Raw genomic sequence first — 19,888 nt, forward strand, 5'->3', positions numbered from 1 at the left:
TTCATTACTGTGAGTACCAATGAGTCAGAAAGCGTATAGGTACGGAGGCAGCGAAGTAGATAGAGAATCAGTAGGCTGTGACGTCACGACTACCGCCATTTTGCAAGTGGTTTTGTATATGACGTCATCACGCTTGATGGAAGCGTGAGGCTGCTTATGGTACTCTCGCAACCAAGATCAAGAGACGAAACCTTCTGTGGCATTTCTACTTTACAAGGATGTGACAGTCCTGGCTTGAAGATGAAGAAGAAATTATTCTTCTCCTCTTGGCACAAGGATCAGTCACTGAAGTCCATGATTCTAGCCTTTTCCAACTCTTCACAGCAGCCACACTAGACTAACTTTTCATCATTCACTTGTTCGACAATTACAACTACTTCTTGTGCTTTCATATAATAGGGATGTAACAATTCTGGCTCGAAGATGGAGAAGAAACTTCTCCTCTTGGCTCTAGGATCAGGTATGAAGTCCCTATTCTTCCAGGATTGGCAGAAGAACGCACTGGCATCAAAGCCAGTCACCTAACCTTGTTAATGCCTAAGCGGAAGGATACAGAGGAAAGACTTGTCTCTTTTCCATTATGGGACTTATATCTCCTAACGCTTGTAATTTCTCTCAAAAACAATGTGCATAAAAAATCTCCAATCCGAAAGCATAGTTGTAAAGTACTCTTGTACCTCGAAATGAAAATGGAAGCATGTCTCCGTGTAGGCCGCAGCTGTGAGGTGACGTCATGGTGGTCGCCATGTTTATGATGTCACTGAGCATCTCAAATGCGAAGCCAGCACCCTACCAGAGGTGCAAGGCTGTTGATGTTATTCTCGTAGGCATAGCAACCTGACATTAAAGGCTGCCTTGTTGCACTGTCTGCTTCTTTACAGATGGCGACACATCCGACCGCCATTCAGTGCATATCAGGATAAAAGGGACATCCATCACGTGGGACCCTGGCTGGCAGCACGACGTTATATATCAAACCAACTATCCTTCTTGGATTGGTTCTTGATAAGCCTAACGCCGACCGCACGCCTGCATCCTCTCTACCCACGTATCTGGAACGAAAACAAGATGGCGATGCACACCTCTCCCCGCAGGGAAAGGAGCACAATTAGTCATAATTACTTCCCAAAGCACATCCAGATACATCAAAGCTTTAGATTACAGGCAATCCATATGAATATTCGATATTCCAGAGCACAGGTAACGAATTAACCATACCTTAAGCTTGTGATATCCATGAAGATTCGCAGCATGAGAAGGCTTCATGTTCACATACCCGGGAATTCCAAACAACAAATTGAAAACAACAGGGGGCAAACTAAACCGGCTTTAAAAGGACGGAGCAAAGCACGTCCTCTCTTAAAGGCGGTAAGAAAATCATTAACGGGGTCACGAGTTAACGAGGGGTATCTGGGTGGCTCCACATGTCTCGTGACCAAGAACAGATGCCAATAGTCCTTTGCGTACACAATTATTTAAAACTTTACCAGTTTCCAGCTGATGCTGAGTATTTATCCTAATGTTAAGACCGAGGGTTTGTTTCGTATATGAACAACTGCAATTGTAAGCTAAATCACTTACAGTCTATTCAATCAATTACCTTCATTTTGCAACATACGGAAAGTCTCTAGCACAATATTTCGATTTATGGTGAATTTAAAAAAAAAAACTTTTTTTTTACGCCCACAAGTTACGAATTCATGCATCATTTTGTGATAATATTTTCTGTGTGTTGCTTTGATCGTTTTACAATTTGTTATGTACCAAAATCATTGCAATTTAGTGTACAATACAACGAAAAAAATTAACTCATTAGCTTTAACCGTTTTGCTCACAGCGCGATTTGTATACAATTATATATGATGATTTTTTTTTTTTTAATTTCTGATGGTTGCATACTAAACTTCAGGCAATGACAATAAAAGAGCAAAAAATTCACTCTTAAATCTTAAAAACTAAACGTGTAGTGATTTTTTGGAAAAAACAGTTTTTTCCGCTTCGGCGCCAACTCCCAAATGCCGCCGGCATACGACAGACACTTTGGTAAATAGCGGCTCGGCGTTCAAGGGTTAAATAAAATCTAGGTCTTTCTGACAGAACTATACAAAAATGACGTGGTATCTCGATGTACCCACATTGCAGATCGCTGTCAATTCCATGTTGTCTTTGGCCTCCGCAACCCCAGAATTAAAATAAAAAACATCTGGGCCTCTGTGACAAAACTGTAAGCAAATGATACCGTATCTCCATTTACCTACATTGTGGATTTTGTCAATTCCACGTTGTCATTGAGGGACATGAAGGTAGAGACTGCCCTGACTTTTTTGGACCTTAACCCTCCCAGGATGCTTCCAAATTATGCCCTGGATATGCTATCTGCGTAAGAAAGACAAGCATTCCTACAGACCAGTGACTTGTTCACTCCTGTGTTCAGAAACAGTCTGGAAACAGGTGTGTGCGCTTGTGAGTGTGTCATACTAGAATTCTAAAGGAAGAACCCCATGGCTTAAAGTGGACACAGCAAGGAGTTATTCACCAGTGCCAGAGGTAGGGTCCATTTTGCAAATGGGAGGATCATTGCATTATTTGGGGTTGCTTTTTAGGTCTTTGCCATAAAGCCATGAGAAAAGGAAAGGCTGATAGACATCCAGTCCTTTGCATGAGCTAGAATATCCCAATAGGAGATGTAGTTCACTCAGCAGAATGAACCATTCATCATCAGCTCCCTGGAGAAAGGCCTTGCCAGAGGGTTAGTATAAGGCAGCCTGGTTAAGCTTCTTAGAACCAGTGCTGAGACTTGACCATCAATCTAGGAAAGGGTGTCTTGACATGGCACATCAGGTGACAAGTCCCTGCTTACATCAACAACTCGACAGGAACCTACAGAGGTCTGACCTGTATCATTTAATGGACCAAGACAATTTCTCTTAGGATATGACGAAGACAGAAAAGCCTGTGACCAAAAGAAAGAGGGGCTTTGAGTGAAGACATTCTATTCACTACAAAAGCTTGGAGTGTAGACATATTCTTTTCACTACACCATGTGGCAAGCCTTGGCCATTTCCTCTAGTAAAGATTTATCACTGATATTTTGTAGGGATTAACAACAAGTACAAAGATTCCTCATCTGAAGTACAGGGATAAGGTTCCTTAATAATTGTAGCCTGAGGTATGCAACCTTACCCTAATTTACATAATTACTAAAGGAAGTTTAATGTGATAACCGAGTCACATTTCTACACTCATACAAGTTGCTCAAGAGATTTATTCTTGAATGGGAGGTAAAAACTACAAAAAAAATTAGTTAAGTAATGAAATATGTGGGATAAGGCAAACATGACATTCTTAATGAAACTGAAAAGCATTTGTATATTATCATATGCTATTATCATAATGTGGTAAAATTTCTGAATATGGAAAAAAAAAGATGAAAACAAGTTGTTCACAAACTCATTGCCTACTGAAGAAAAAATCCTGCTCACATACTGACTGGCAACAACCTATCATCCCATCACAATTTACCACACAATCACACCAGGTTAATAATACTAATTTTTTCACACAGTCCAAAGACTTCCACAGGAGGAAGAAAGATGGAAAACAGCAGTGCTATATTGTCCGTATTACCTAAATTACCAGCTTTCTATAAATACTAAAGACATGGTCTTTCATGAAAATAAATTAATAAGGAAAGAAAAAGCCTCCTCTACATAACAAGCGCAATACTTGTTCTGTACAAACCTTGCATGTAAAAAGGACAAGTTGAAGTGCTATCAATTTTACCTCCATTACACATGTACAGCCATGGTTTGATGATACATGTAAATGAGCCTACCATGACAAACGGACCAAATTCACCGCATGGAGACAAAATCGTTCAAATGAAAATAACACCATTTTTGTCGAGTCTCACTGTGTTGTGAATAGAACTTATCACACTGCCAAGAGAAATGACAATAATTCCTTGAAGAGGAAACTGGAAGGAATTACTCAGCATCATCTGTGGTGACCAAACTGAGATCCATCTACCATTGGGTCAGGCTCACCATCCATTCCACCACTGCTAACAGATGATGGTAGATTGGTTACTGGTCCAAGGTAAAAGGCTGCATTGCTTCATCAAGCTTTAGGAGCTATGTAATCAGCTGAGGATGTCTCTCTCCCTGATACTTGTCATCCTGAACCAATTCTTACAAAATTTGCCTTTTGCTTTAGGTATGTTAAGCAAATTCTGGAAAAGTTCCAGAGGTCCTTTCATTCCTCACACCGCTGGACTGTAGAAAAGCCTCCCAGAGGATGTTGTGCGGTTGGAACTTCACAAGTTCAAGTGAAAATGCATGACTATCCTAATACTATTCTTCTTGCATTTTAATAAATTTTTATCTATTTATTTTTATCTTTTTTAATAAGTGGGATCTCTTCTTTCCATATTTCCCTTTATGTAGTTCCTCTCGCTTCTCCCTAATGAACACCATGTTCTTTGGAAGCCTGAATTTCAATTTCAATGGCCTCTGTGGGCCTCTTTCAATCCCAGCAAGGTGAACATGCAAGAATAAATGGATCTAGATTCCTAGATACATATGGATGAGATATCAATCAAATAAGAACTATAGCATATTACTAATAACTTAAATTTATCATGTGCATTGATCCCTGGTATTGGTAATGGATGGGTTCCTGAGGTACCCAGAACAAAATTGAAATCTCAAAGTTGGGTCTACCCTCTTTGGGAGGAAACCATTACTTAAATTGGTTCATTTACAGGATTTTTAAATAATTATGAATATTTCTTTCAAGAATTAACCAAATTAAGTGGAGGAAAACAACAGTGCTGAACTTAAAATACAGAGATGTGATACCAGGGATCAAGTTTCAAGCGATTAAGATGTCTACCTTTAAATTGGAATTCAGGAGAAGTTTCACGATGGAGTCATGCCCATATTCTATGGCGTTATGCAGTGCTGTCTTCCCATCTTCTATAGTGTTAATATGCAGGTTCAGATAGTTCATGAGGTCTTTAACCACAGCTGTGCGTCCACAGGATGCGGCGGCATTGAGGAGTGTTAACCCGTAGCTAGTGGCTGCATTAACATCGCCCCCTTCTGCAAGCCAGGCCTGAACTTCCCACATTCGCCCATATCTGGCGGAGGTCCACACTTTCTGTAATGAACAAAATTTTATTACACAGTGAAAAATTATATGCTGTACATGGAAGAGACATGAAAAATAAAACTGGAATCCGGTAAAAGAATGGAATGGAATTTAAAATTTAGTCAAAGGGCCAATCGCTGGGACCTTTGAGGTCATTCACCGCTGAAAAGGATGTTGAGAGTAGAGGTTTTAAGGGTGTAACAAGAGGAACACCACATAGTTGCACTATGAAACAATCACTAAATATGAACCTAATCATGATCCCTAAATATTAAGTTTAACTTTTAAAAGAAATTAAAATTACTGCAATTTCTTTTAAAAGTTAGCCTAAAACATTACCCTTAAAAAAAGAAATGGTTGGTAAAAATATAGGCGTGTGAGATTACATATGTAGAGAGAGAGAGAGAGAGAGAGAGAGAGAGAGAGAGAGAGAGAGAGAGAGAGAGAGAGAGAGAGAGAGAGAGAGTAAAAATCATTGATCGCTAATCACCAACCCTCTCCCTCCTGTCACATTACTTGACATATTTGACAGCTCTGGACTTCGAGCTTCTTGTGGAGTTAAAAAGAAAGGTGGGGAAAGAATTTTTTATATGCAGCATTTTGTCATTACAGTTATATTACTATAATTACTATTATTTGAAAATATCAATAAACATATAGTAGATGTACGTACCATAAAAATTCTCTCATCTCAGTATGAGAGAGAAAGATAGAGAAGATTTGTTCTTACTTAAAAGTAAAATGGAAAGGTTATTTCTTTAAAATACTATCACATACGAATTTTGCAATTACTACTACAGTTATATTACTATTATTATTATTTGAAAATATTAATAAACATAGTACATACTACATGTACCATAAAAATTAAACTACCACTTTTGCAGGGTTTCTCCAGGACTCGAACATGTTGCGTTAGCGTGTCTGTGAAGTACTCACGTGTGATAATAAATTAGGCTCCAATGAAAAGTTCGCACTATTGTGAATTCGCGCAACTCGAATCGCGTAAGGTTGAGGTATTACTGTATTGCAATGCAAAGTGAACTCGAGTGTTTTAAGGAATACATTTACACTTTATGGAAATTTAAAATTTCCAACTGCATATTACAGAACCACAGCAAAGACATAACTGCATAGCAAATACTGTTCCTAGTTCAATTAAAAAGTACATATGGCTTTAAATGAACTGACCTGGTCTTATGCTATACACTGCACATACAAGCAAACTATCAAGAAAAAATACACATGGAAAGTGGATAAACATTCTTATAAAATGTATCAGTTTAATATCAAAACAGACTTTACATCACATGACAAAAACATTCCCTTATTAAATCATAATGGCAATATAAGTCCCACAATATTTTCCTTGAAAAGGGTCACAGAAACTATTTTAATTCATCTGATAATTTAGTTGTGCTATACGGTACCTTAAACAGAGAACTGAAAATTGCGTACAAAGGACCTATTGTTCTTCATTCCAAAGACACTTATATGGTAACATGAAAATACTGAAGAAAAACATGTGAGCCTTAAGTAGAGTATACACAGAGAAGTTATTTTTTACCCTTGGTAATTCCTTAGTTGGCTCTGGGCATTTGAAGCACTCAGGGACTTCTGCGGGAACTTTGGCTGGTGGTTCATCTCCTATAAACAAGGGTAAATGTTAATGAATGAATGGTGTCGGCTACACTACAAGCACTATACATTTTGAAATGTTCAATTTTATTTGAAGACAGATAGGCAGATGGGCCCAGCTTCTACAGACAAAAATAATCCTAACCGTTCCTAGAATGCCACGTCCTGACCTAACTAACCTTATTTTCCTAATCTCACTTAGGATACAGCGCCCTTATCTGGCTGGGGGCCTATACGACATAAGGCTAAGTAAACACTAATCATTCGAAACAAGGACTATGCTTCCTTTCAGAGATAGAGACCCTGCCGTTCTGCAAGCTATCATCAAAGAATAAATTATAACATGATAGTATTATTTACACAATTACAACTCCTTAGTTAGCCAATCAAGTGCGTATGTTCTATATCAGTAAAGCTCTACTCACTTCTTAATATAATTTTTATGGAAAAACTCAAAGCATACAATAACAATTAAGGGTATACATTACTTTCTCTCTTCAAAAAAGAAAACAAAAATTATTCTATCATTTTGTTAAACGATAAGATTCCGCCATCCAGATTTCCTTGAATATTTCTCTCTAATAAATATAAGCAAGCAGAAAGTCATGCTAAATGCTGCATAATTTTTTCAAATATATTTTTCCTCTGATATTCAACACCAAGCAAAATCTCAACCACATTATGCAATAATACAAAGTTACCATCAAAGCAAACGGCCAATCATTTTATATAAATATCTGTCGATATTGTTGCTGATAACAAACATTCCTAAAAAAATGACAATTTGTCCAAAATTGCATTTTTCCTAACTATACAAACCTGAGGTCCTTTTACAATAGGAAGGTACTAGCGGCAGCTGGATAGGTTCACCGTAAGCTTTATTTTGAACAAGGGGTTCGGTAGTTAACTGCTTGTCCGACAGGCGCGCGCGCGCAACTGGGAGGTAAACAAATCACTTTTGCTTTTGGCCCAAGCAAAAACTGCAGAGTGAGGGGTGGCATGAGGTGGGACTATGTGTAAAAGGACCTCAGGTTTGTATAGTTAGGAAAAATGCAATTTTGGACAAATTGTCATTTGTTCCGACACGGCATACAAACCTTCGGTCCTTTTACAATAGGAAGACTCACTTCTTGGTGGGAGGAATCTGAGTCTTTTGTGAACAGACTGGTGTTCGCCCAACCTTGGAATGCCTCCCTGGTCGTAAGAGCGAGGGAGGGATCCAAGCCTCTGTCCGATTGATCGGGGTGTGCACCGCAGGATCAATGGTCAGACCTCTGGACCAAGTACTAAGAGAGAGGCAAGCGTATCTCTTCGTACCAGCAAACAAGAACAGTTCCTATTTTTGCAAGAGGCAACATAAAGTTATGGTTTGTCTCTTGTTGGCATCCACTTCCCCCCCTTGTAGGAGGAAGTGGTGGATATTCCGCTCCCATCCCTAGTGAAAGGGATAGGATGGGGCTCTGTCGAGTAGCTCACCGGCATCTCGTCCTTATCCAGCAAGGTGATGACCGTATCCCTCTACCACAGGTAGAGGGGGAGAAAAAGATAGGAAGAGAAGCCAGTCACTCTCTCATTCACTTATCTATTCTTACAGTCACACCAGGACTCGATGCTGTTCAGCCTGCTAGGGTCTGGGTTAGCTACACAACGTGTTGAGCAGCCACCACGGGTCCCAAGGAAAACGATCCAAGGACCTGTGGGCAATATCCAAAAGGTAGAAGGAGGTGCCAGTGGTCTGGTTGACCAGACCCCTGCCTTCAGTACCTGCGCCACGGAGAAGTTCTTGTGTAAACTCGAGGGAGTGTACTTCTAGGTCATCTTGGTGCTGACGAAGAGTCTTCAACACTCAGCCTGGGATGTCGAGTTTCTTTCAGAAAGCGCGGTCGCGCTTTCACAGGACAAAGCAGCATATCCTTCGCATCGAAGGCGGTCGGTGAAGTCCATTAGGGAGGGGATTGTGAAGGACTCTAACCGATCGTCAGGAACCGAAGGGTTCTGATCTTCGCTACGAAGTCGGTACGAAATCGAGCGTCACGAATCCCCATCCCCTGGATGCTTGACTTCGCAGGAAAAGTCATGCAATTACCTCAGAGGAAAAGAAGGGAATGGTCGTTATGACCTATCCCTCTTCTCGACTTCGGTGAATGTCCTGTACCCATACTGGTCTATCCGTCTGCAGCGAAGTGTCTCACATTCTCCTATCCCCATGCAGTGAAGTTTCTTTCTCGGTAGTGGGATAGGACACCGACACTCAATGGTGGGTGTCGATGGTATGGGTACTGTGACAAGCTATTAAAACGAAGTAATGATTGCTTTGTACAACAGAACTAAAGTCAACAGCGTAGTTCGTAACTGACTCGGGAGCTCTGACAGCTGCCGACTGACTGCGTTTGGAAGGAGGCAAGTTGTCCAAGCATCCGAGCAAGTCACGTGACCTTCGCCTTAAAAGGGTTATGCCAAGAGACTAAACAAATAATTTGTTCGTCACCGATGCCAGAAGGCGAGGTGATGATTCTCTTAAGGCATGTGCCCAACAGGCGAAAGTCAATTGCCTTCTAGAGACCGAGGTCCCTCATGGCAAGATATCTCATAGTGTAAAGTTGATTCTCAGCTAAGGAGAAACAACACTATGTGTCGTTGAAGACGAAGGTGTACAGAAAAAGCAACCTACGTCTTCACAGCTGAACCGAGAGAAGGATTCTCAAGATTCTGAACCTGTGCTACAAAGACTGAGAACGCTAACCGCTATTCTTGCTGTCCGGTGAGGATCGTAGTTGCAATAAAAGCGGAGCGCTTTTCAGTAATGAAGAGACAGGGAATACTGCCTGAAGAACTGCTTCTCATGGGCTGAACATTTGGAAGTAGAGCTGTCAGGTCGGAGAGTAGGCGATGTCTTCTGACACATCTGTTTAATTCGGGGCGAGCAATGAATAATTGCACACCTACGAATACGAGATATTTTGAAGACAACTCCAGATGTCTGCAAAAATCATTCGCATTATCGCGGTGCGATGCAGCGGGAGACTAGTACAGACTTCTGTTACCGTGCGGTAAACAGAAAGATGAAAGAGTCCAAGAGATATCTCTTGTTGAAAATTCTCGCAATGTCGAAGGCGATGAAATAGAGCGTCACAGCAGTAGATGGTCCTTCATTATTGCGAGAATCCCCGTTAATCAGAGACCTAAGTCCATGATTGTTGGGCAGATACGGTTTCGGTAGTCAATCAAACCAGGGGAGAGAGAGACCGGTAACCGACCGTGCATCTCCGAGACCTAGCTGATACTGAGCTGCTATCAGGCAGTTCAATACGCAGTAGCTCTCGGTGACTCGTCATCCTGAGTTGCCAGGTAATCCATTATTCCACGAAGGAATGGCGTTCGGCTAGAACCATCGAGCATAAAGAATACGCTCGAGCAATTATATTTAACGAAACGGATTTCGGTAAATACAAAAGCTGATTTGGTGTTGTCATGACAATACCAAGTATCTAAAATCGAAACTGATAACTGCTGGGAGGTTGCAGGCAACCCCGAGTTGCAGTTCAATTAAGATACAATTCGTCTCGGTCACAAACCGTAGAGTTAACTACGGTATGCGCCTACCCCCGGACAATTCAACTGTTAAAAGAATCATGTCTGCGAGGGTAATATACGTAGTATAATTTGTAGGTTCTGTACCACGACCTCCATCCTAAATTCTTTCCTCTCGAGGAATGAGAATAAGGATTGGAGATCGACCGCCTTCGTTCTCTAGTCAAGAGAGTGAAGGAGAAGTCTTTCCCAAAGGAAAGCTTCAATGGTGAACAGAATACCGAAGACGATAGTTCAAGCCAAACTGGAAGTTCTCGTCCGTTCTTCTCTATTCCAGGTTAATCGCCTACTGTGAGATACTCTTCTTTCAGCAGCAGTCTTCTTCCAAATGCTAGAAATTACAGGAATTCGAGCATAAGCGAGGTTCCCGATTATCGTGTAACAATTATCGGGGATTCTCGCTCACTTTGACCGTGGTCTCGCCTAAGTGTTTGGAGATCGTAAAAAACTCGAACACTCTGAGTGCGCTAGAAATTCCGTAGAATTCTAAGCACTCTGCGAAACCCACCCCCCACCGAATTCGTTCAAACGATATCGGCTGGTGGGACCTCTCGATTCCCGTAGAAATCGAGAAAGGGGCAGGATCCCTCCTCAACGACCGGGCTTACGTCAGGTAGGACCGAAGGTCCCCCCGGTAGCGCAGCCCCTAAGTGGGATCTTACAGAGAAATCTCTGTAGGATCCCTCCCCTTTCCCTCGTAGCCGTAAGGAGAGAGGGAATGGGGGAGGAATTGGATACTGGCTCGCCTTCCCAGCGGAACTAGCAGTTGAAGAAGAAAAGGAGCAGCCATCGCCGGCCACTCAGAGCCTGGGAAAACGTATCGTCAGGAGAAAACGTTTTCCCGAGGAGGGTTACGAACTCATACTGTAGGTAAGGGTCTGCCGCCACTGTGAACGTCGTCTGGGTGGGGCTGATTGACACCTGACAGGAGAGAGCCAATACCGTCCTCCGACTCATTCCAGTCCTCGTCGAGGTCGAAACCTCTCAGGAGGACCGAAGGGGTATTCAAATACGGTGTCCGAAGACACGTAGAAACACCTCTGTCGCAGTAGAGGAGGTGAAGTAGCTTGTTCGACCGGCCAGAACTGAGAGAGCCTTCTTGTCCGGAGACGAGAGACTACCTGGTTCAACACAGTCAGCAAGCTCCGATCGCGGCAGACCCACCGTCAATTTGGGTTCCCTCTCGGGCCCCAAAACGACTCGAGCCGAGACGTGGCTCTGCTGGCGGGAGCGGCGATCCTTCCCCGAGGTCGTTGTGCTGACGAATCAGCGCCATAACCTCAGCAAAGTTCCTCTGGATCTCGGAAGTCACAGCATCTTGCAGAGTAGGACCGTTAAGCACTTCGAACAAGAGCATATTCCGAGAAACCTCCTCCCTAAGAAGGGGGAACAGCGACAGCCCTCTCGGTTCTCTCATCCACTTGCGCATACGTCCTGGCCGGTCCAAGAACCGTGCCTGGCACGTAGGGCGTCGTGGTGGGATCATGAGGGGCGCACCCCTCACGATCACTCCTCAATACCTCGCTCCTTCCGGTGTAACCCGAGGAGGTTGAAGGTACGGGAGAGGCAGACCTGACGCTCCCTCCTCGCTCGCTGGCAGAACCAGCAGGCTTGGAGGGCTGCAGGCGATCGTCAACCCGCGGTGGCGATCGAGCTGCAGGCCTGGTCGAACCGTCTCGCTGTGGAGAACGGCTGGACTGAGCACAGCGGCCCCGATCTCGAGTGTCAGACGAGTTGGTGCTGGTTGCCGTATCCGATCGCTCTCTGTGAGAGCGACGGTCAGGCGACCTGCAGGCTCCACTGTCACAGTGAGACCGGTGCTTGTCCTCACGGCACGTCACGTCGCTGGTTCCAGCCGTGGCTGGCACCGGCGAACGGGGGGGACCTCTTCCCAGCCTCAGCCCGTGGCCGGTCGTGGACCGTCACGTCCCCGGGTAGCCAGCTGGTCGCCGCGAGAGCTGGTCTGGTGAGAGTCGCGTGAGCGGCTGTCGCCAGTCTTCCGCCCCGTGCCGTGAACCTGACGCTGAGCGGACTCAGAGGTCTGGTTCCTGGCTGCACGGTCGCTGGTAGGCGACCGTACACTCGGTACCTCCCGCGAACGAGAGGCCGAGACGGACCCTGATGCAGTGGCAGAACCACTGACACCAGGCGAGGAAGTACCGGTGTTAGCCGGTACCCCTCTGGTCCCCGTAGTCTTCTTCCTTGCGGAAGAAGACGGGCCCCGCTCCCGAAGGAGCAGGAGGACCAGCGGAAGGAACCCTCCCGTCCCACCGAGGTGAGACGGGTCCCGAGAAGCTCCCGAGGGAGACTTCTTAGGAGGGAGGAGGCAACCTTCTTCTTCCTCGGCTGTAAAGCCTTAGAAGTCGAAGGGGAAGAGGCGGCAGCCGACGACGATGAAGAAGATGAAGACGACGACGACGACACCTTCCTCCTCTTCTTCGTCAGCTTCCTCAGGACAGACGTAAGATCTGCTATCCAGGGCGGAGCGGGGCTGCTGTAGCCGAAGCCACAGGGCCCGGACGCACCTGTACAGACAGACCAAAGTCTGGGGTAGTACCACCACGAACAGGGACGACGTCAGCAGGTATGGGCATCTCAGGAACAGCAGGCACAGCCAGCACAGCATCGGCAGGGACAGCCAGCGCAGCAACGGCAGGGACAGCTAGCGCAGCAACTGCATGGACAGTCAGCACAGAATCGGCAGGTACTGCAGGCAGCACCGGAAACACAGGAGGTGAAGCAGCAGCCAGCAACATCCTGGTACCGGCGGCAGGTCCAGGGGCGAGCTCTAGGGCAGCGGAAGTGTGGTCGCGGCCAGCGCGGCAACCACGAGCGGCGGCGGCACGCCCCCCTCTCGGTACGGCGAACGGCACTTCACAGCGGCTGTAGGCAAGACTGTTACCACGTGAGGCGAGTACACCAGGTGAGGAGGGACGTCGTCACCTGGAGTCGATATCGTTGTCGTGGTCACCACTCCATGGGTGACCGCAGCAGGCCCAGACATAGAACCGCTGCCCCTGGACACTAGGCACGCCCTGCAAATCGACGGACGCCCATACCTCACCAAGGTCCACCCTCGTGGCAATAGCACCTGCGGAAATAACAGTAGTAGTGATTAGTGGGGGGGAAGTCCCTCGCGCGGGGGGGTGAGCCCCACACCGAACGAGCGGAAGACCCCGAATACAATTGTACATCGGGCACCGAGCGCCCTCCCCCGCGCTCGACGGATCGGGCGAGGAGGAGAACCCAGATAACCTCCAACCCCCCCGAAGGGGAAGGCCATCTGTGGGAGCTAAGCGGGAGGAGGGGGGGGGGGGGGGGGGGGGGGGGGGGGGGGGGGGGGAGAGGGATTCTCGTTCCCCACCACCGCACAGCACCCATGTACCCAACAATAATAAAAAGAGCCCGAGAGCAATCGTGCCCTCGGCACCGAATGCAAGGGCATAAGGATCAATTCCCTGACTGAGCGGAACTTGAACCAAAATAAATATTGATGCAATCAATAATAACATGAAAAAGAATCTTGCATTACGATTCACTTCACCATGAATAAGGGCTCGGAGCGAGCGCATTTGCGCCCTCGGTACCGAGCGCAAGGGTAAAAGGATCCATTCCCGATTATGAACGGAAACCGGGAAATAGCGGAAACATTGATCCAAGTAAATAAATGCAATCTCAATAAAATATGAAAATGAAAAAGAACTGCACTTGCGATTTCACTTCATTCAAATGGGGAAAAAGGGGAAAGGATCAATTTCCGGGTAAGAGCGGAAACTGATCCAAAATGAGTATTGCTACAATCAAAATAAATATATGAAAATGAAAAAGAATACTGTACTTGCGATTCCACTTCCATACAGAATAAGTTTTCGTGCCGAGCGCATTCGCTCGGCAACGAGCATACAGGTCAAAAAAAAAAAAATAAATGAAAAGGCACTTACTTACGATTTTCATCTACACATTTTCAACCAAAATATAAGCTCGGAGCGAGCGCTCTCCCGCCCTCGGCACCGAGCATACACAATACGAGGATCATTTCTGGGAAAATGAATTCCCGCACTTACGCCCTTCAGTCCCGGCACTCGGGTAAGGCGGAGGGCGTGGAGAAACCAAGATCCTTTAATTCACAATTGAATTCAATGGAAATAAATATGAAATGATTGTACTTACAATTCAGTTTCACTAGATAAATAGAAAAAGAAAAACACAACCATGCGAAAGCAACGACGATGAAGCGGGCAGAGAGCGATGATACACGTCTACACGCCAGCAGGCCGAAAGCAAAAGTGATTTGTTTACCTCCCAGTCGCGCGCGCGCGCCTGTCGGACAAGCAGTTAACTACCGAACCCCTTGTTCGAAAGCTTACGACCTATCCAGCTGCCGCTAGTACCTTCCTATTGTAAAAGGACCGAAGGTTTGTATGCCGTGTCGGAACAACATAATAGTATTCCTAAAACCAAGGAGCTGTTCACATTCTGTGCAACAACAAAATTAATAACCAAACCTTTATTTGGTTTACTGGCTGCACAATCTCCCTTAGACTAGCAACTTTCAGCCATTTTTATAAAAAAAAAGAAATTAGATGATATAAAACTGCAGCAGAATAGCCTCCAAAATCATATGAACCAAAGAATAGCAAAATTAAAAATACCTATGTATACAGTGTAAACCTCATACCAACATGAGCATAAATTGTTAACTTGCTAAGTAAGCTTATCTAGATCAGAATACCAATAAGCAAAAATGGTGAGAAAAACATTAACAATAAGCACAGACTAAAACACGATCAATTAACAAATTCAGTAAACATACAGTACAATAATTGAGGAATGTTGGAAAAACTAAGGACTTGTGCATGACCCTTCAATGTAATATAACATTCTCTATACAAGTTTTGTTCAAATTATGGTGTTCTGGCTCATGCTACTCCAACAACATCCCCATGATAAGGGAGCCCCTATTGTATTTACTATGGTCATTTTACTACTATTGGAGGATTTAAAATACAATTTTTAACCCTTCTTGCATTATCTTATATAGTATCATGATTATATTTTGAAAGCTCAGTGTACAGAGTACCAAAAACTATCGCTCAATGAAGAGAACAAGAGTAACATTAGAAAGTTTGATCATACATAGTACAGTTATTGTTATACAGTTCGCTACTTTTAACTTTTGCCTCGTTAAACCTTGGCCTCTAAAATTTCAAGGTTAGATTACACAAGGACACCTGAGGTCTTATATAAAATGACAATTTGTCGAAAATTGCATTTTTCCTAACTATACAAACCTGAGGTCCTTTAACAATAGGAAGGTAACTAGCGGCAGCTGGGACGGTCGTAAGCTTCGAACAAGGGGAGAACGGTAGTTAACTGCTTGTCCGATCGTGCGCGCGCCCGAGAGGTGAAGAATCACTTTGCTTTAGGCCCATGCAAAAAGTTGCAGAGTGAGGGGTGGCATGAGGTGGGACTATATGTAAAGGACCTCAGGGTTTGTATAGTTAGGAAAAATGATATTGTTATAATACAATAAAGTTTCATACATACTTACCTGGCAGATATATACATAGCTATCGACTCCGTCGTTCCCGACAGAAATTCGAATTTCGCGGCACACGCTACAGGTAGGTCAGGTGATCTACCTGCCTGCCGCTGGGAGGCAGGACTAGGAACTATTCCCGTTTTTCTAATCAGATTCTCTCTTCCACCTGTCTCCTGCGGGGAGGCTGGGTGGGTCATTAGTTTGTATATATCTGCCAGGTAAGTATGTATGAAACTTTATTGTATTATAACAATATCATTTTCATACATTCACCTTACCTGTCAGATATATACATAGCTGATTGACACCCTTTTGTGGAGGCAAGAGGACAGCTAGTTACTGACTAGACAGGTAAACAACATATGTTGTAGGTATTTATAGACCTTAGTTCCTCTGTGTTTCTAGACGAAGGATTGACTTCCTAGCTATTGCATAGGAGTCTGCTTCATCTCAAGAGCCTTAGCGAGATAGTGATCTGTGGCCAAGAGTTCTTGTGGATCTGTCGATGGGGTCTCTCCCTTACTTACTCGACAGAATCCTAACTGGCGTTTGTCAATGGGAGCACATCCGCTTATATGACACACGCACTTATTTAAGGAGCGCAAACACCGATCCCGATCACCTGTTCCTAACATGAGGGTTCGCGCTAAATTGAAAGAGAGTTATCCCCCAAAACTCCTTCAAACCTCCAATAAAAGTCATTGAGTTAAAATAAATTCAACTCTTACTAAAGGATCAGTGTCGGCTCCTTATCCCAGCAACGTATCCGCTGATACGTATAAACCAAGAGAGAAGAATCTCTCGTAGGTTAACTTGACGTCCTTCGTGTAATGAGAAGCCAACCCATAATTGCATCTCCTATATGTTAACGCTAATATGTCTTCCTGACATATTGTTACGAAAGAACAAGAATTTTGCAACAGCTCGCACTTTAGAGCTTTTTAGATTCTCAGCTGTTTGAAGGTATCATCAAGTCACTTATGAAATGCTCTAGAGATCACCATTGTTTCAAGAAGACTAGGACTTTCTTTGAACTGGATCTCCTCTGGATGAGCCTAAATGGCTGGCTTGCGCCTGGGCTGGCGCGAGGAGTATCCTGTTTAGAATACTCCTGGCGCCTGACAGTCGTAAAACTATTCGAATACTCCTGGCACCTGGCAGGAGTATCGCTCTTCGAATACTGCTGGCGCCTGTTAGGAGTATAAGCTTCGGAATACTCCTGGCGCCTGGGAGGAGTAACGCGCTTGGGATCCTCCTGGCGCCTGGCAGGCGCAAAGCGCCTCGAATACTCCTGGCTTTTAGCAGGCGCCTGGCGCCCTGGTAGGCGCCTTTTCATCAGGCGCCTGGCGCCTGGCAGGCGCATTTTATCAGGCGCCTGGCGCCTGGCAGGCGCAAAGCGCCTCAAATACTCCGGCTTTCAGCAGGCGCCCCTGGCGCCTGGCAGGCGCAAAGCGCCTCGAATGCTCCTGGCTTTAGTAGGCCGCATTATGTTCAGAATACTCCTGGCGCGTGGTAGGAGTTATTAAGTTCCGAATACTCCTGGCGCCTGGGAGGAGTATAAGTTTCGTAATACTCCTGGCGCCTGGGAGGAGTAACGCGCCTGGAATCCTCCTGGCGCTTGTCAGGCGCAGAGCGCCTCGAATACTCCTGGCCTTTAGTAGGCGCATTTTGTTCAGAATACTCCTGGCGTGTGGTAGGAGTATTAAGTTCCGAATACTCCTGGCGCTTGGGAGGAGTATAAGCTTCGGAATGCTCCTGGCGCCTGGTAGGAGTAAAAATTCTAGAATACTCCTGGCTCCATGGGAGGAGTATCGAGGTCGGGTTACTCTAGGCGCCTGGCAGGAGTATCTCTTCCCGAATACTCCTGACCTATGGGAGGCGCATCTAGTTCCGAATACTCCTGTGACTTGTTCGGAGATCGCTCATGGAATGGCCTTTCGCATGGCAGTATATTGCGCTTAGCGGGCGCTACTACTTCTATCAGGAGTTTCTCTCTCTCCAGTTGGCTCTTGTTGCTTGGATGAAGATCTTGGCCTAGAACGATCTATAGTAAAGTCAGGCTCTTTGCGCCTACTTGGCGCCTGGCTCCTAGTTGGCGCCAGACGCTTGGCAGGAGTTACTTCCTTCCTCACGTCTCGCCTGCCTAACGCATCGCTCCCCCCAGAGATGGCCGCTTGTGCGACAACTCCCCTGTATGGGTTCGTCGCGCTCGACAGGAGATCGGTATTTGGATCTCTCATCAGAAGTTTATCATCCTTTTTTACGAGTATGATCTTTAGAAAGTACTCCTACCAAAGACGCTAATTGCTCCTGCACATTCATCACAATTTAGTCCGTTCCATCCCGTAGACAATAGGAAATCTCAAAATTCCAAGAGACAAGTCTTCCTCCGCGGAGGATCATTATTGCATACTTCCGTTGCTAACGAGTTTCTCCTCCTACATGACCGACGTTTTCTCGTTGCAGAGCTTTCCTATCCTTGCCCGAAGGAAGGGAAGGAGCTTGGACTTTTAAAGAGATTCTGAGCTGAAATGGTTGATTTCTAGCTCTTGAATGCATCTCTCTGAACCCTTTGGGAAGTAGTTTGAGCCCTTCTCGCATTCCAAAGACTCCTATCAGTAAAACGTTTTTAAAAACCTTTTCTTCTTCTGTAGATGACAATGTAACACTACATTACCCGGACAACGAAACCTCTATCTAACAGCGTTGATCAGGAATAAAAGGCTTTAGTTCTCTTGCCAAACCTACTATGCTGGCCAGAACCCATTACCGAGTCGTCATAGAATTTGATTCCAGATTCTAAATCCCAAATCAAAAATTTCACTTGTCCTCTTGATCGTTTAGGCCCAAGAGAACATTTGATTAGGCGCAGTTCCATTTTGTCGGACCACGGAATCTGAGGCCCAAATTAGGATCCCAATCTAAGTATAAGATCTCTTAATCTTATCGTATAGAGGTATTGTATAAGATCCCGAAGATCTTAATTCTTTACTATGTCTAATATTCTTTGTCTAGACAGAATATATCTTTTCACTGTGTTCATGATAGCATAAATTACCAAGGTGATTCTTCCCTCTGAAAGGGAAGAAAATCCTTATGTAGTTCACAGAGGTATCGGAAGAGGACAGTTTCCCCTTTCTATCTAGCACGATCTGCAGCAACTCTATGTCTTTCACATATTTAAAGGAATTATCAAGCTTACCTTGAAAAATCCTCTCATTCATATTTACTTCTGGTCAGTCTGCACGCAGACAGACTCAGAGTGAATAGGTTTTTCAGGTCTAATATTTATAATAGATTCCGATCAAATCTCTTAGAAAAACCTTCCGACACATGCTGAAAGAAGAACGTGACTTCTGTGAATCCACCTTTTATTTTATTTCAAAATGATGCATTCATCTTCTTCTTAGATGCCCATTTATTTTAATATGTGTTAAGAATATATACAACTAGGGGGAAAAAAAACTAAAGTTTATTCCCCTCTTAAAATTTTTAAAGATAGCGTATCTTGCTACCTCTCTTGTTCCGAGGAAAAAGGAAGCAATCTATAATAAGGTCGTTCATCTTCTGCCTTGCGAAGATATCTGTGAGTATTTTCCGCAGGGTCTGACAACTCATTCCAATGAATGTTAAATCGTGCTCTGCCTAATTAAAATTCTTTATTATCCTATCACATTGTGGTAACAGCATTCATTCTATGAATCTTGTAAGGATAGTAGGAGCGCTGTAATTAACCACGGTGTCGTGCGTAAGGCTTAAGCGTATCGATCGTTATCTTAAGGTGCATTTCTACTACATTCTTTCCTCGCCGAGGCAGAGAGATATCCTTAGCAACACGAATACGATGTTATTCATGTTTGCCTAAAAAATTCCCTCAATTCGTGGTTAAGTCCATGAATTTATGGGGAAATATACGTGAAGCATTCGATCCTTTAGGAGAGAAAGATGTAACCACCCATTCACGAC

The 19,888-nt window shown here is 44.5% G+C and overlaps 1 protein-coding gene across 1 annotated transcript in view; it reads right to left on the bottom strand.

The window, feature by feature from the left end:
* LOC135203198 (uncharacterized) overlaps nt 1–19,888 on the bottom strand; it is a 50,342-nt gene that overhangs the window by 16,840 nt on the left and 13,614 nt on the right. Inside the window, exons 2-3 of the mRNA XM_064232982.1 lie at nt 6,719–6,798; nt 4,894–5,160 (exon numbers count right to left, since the gene is read on the bottom strand). Coding sequence (XP_064089052.1) covers nt 4,894–5,160; nt 6,719–6,798 — 347 coding nt within the window. The remainder of the gene's footprint in view (nt 1–4,893; nt 5,161–6,718; nt 6,799–19,888) is intronic.

Source organism: Macrobrachium nipponense, chromosome 11 (genome assembly GCF_015104395.2).
Source record: "Macrobrachium nipponense isolate FS-2020 chromosome 11, ASM1510439v2, whole genome shotgun sequence".
In the NCBI taxonomy this organism is placed as follows: domain Eukaryota; kingdom Metazoa; phylum Arthropoda; class Malacostraca; order Decapoda; family Palaemonidae; genus Macrobrachium; species Macrobrachium nipponense.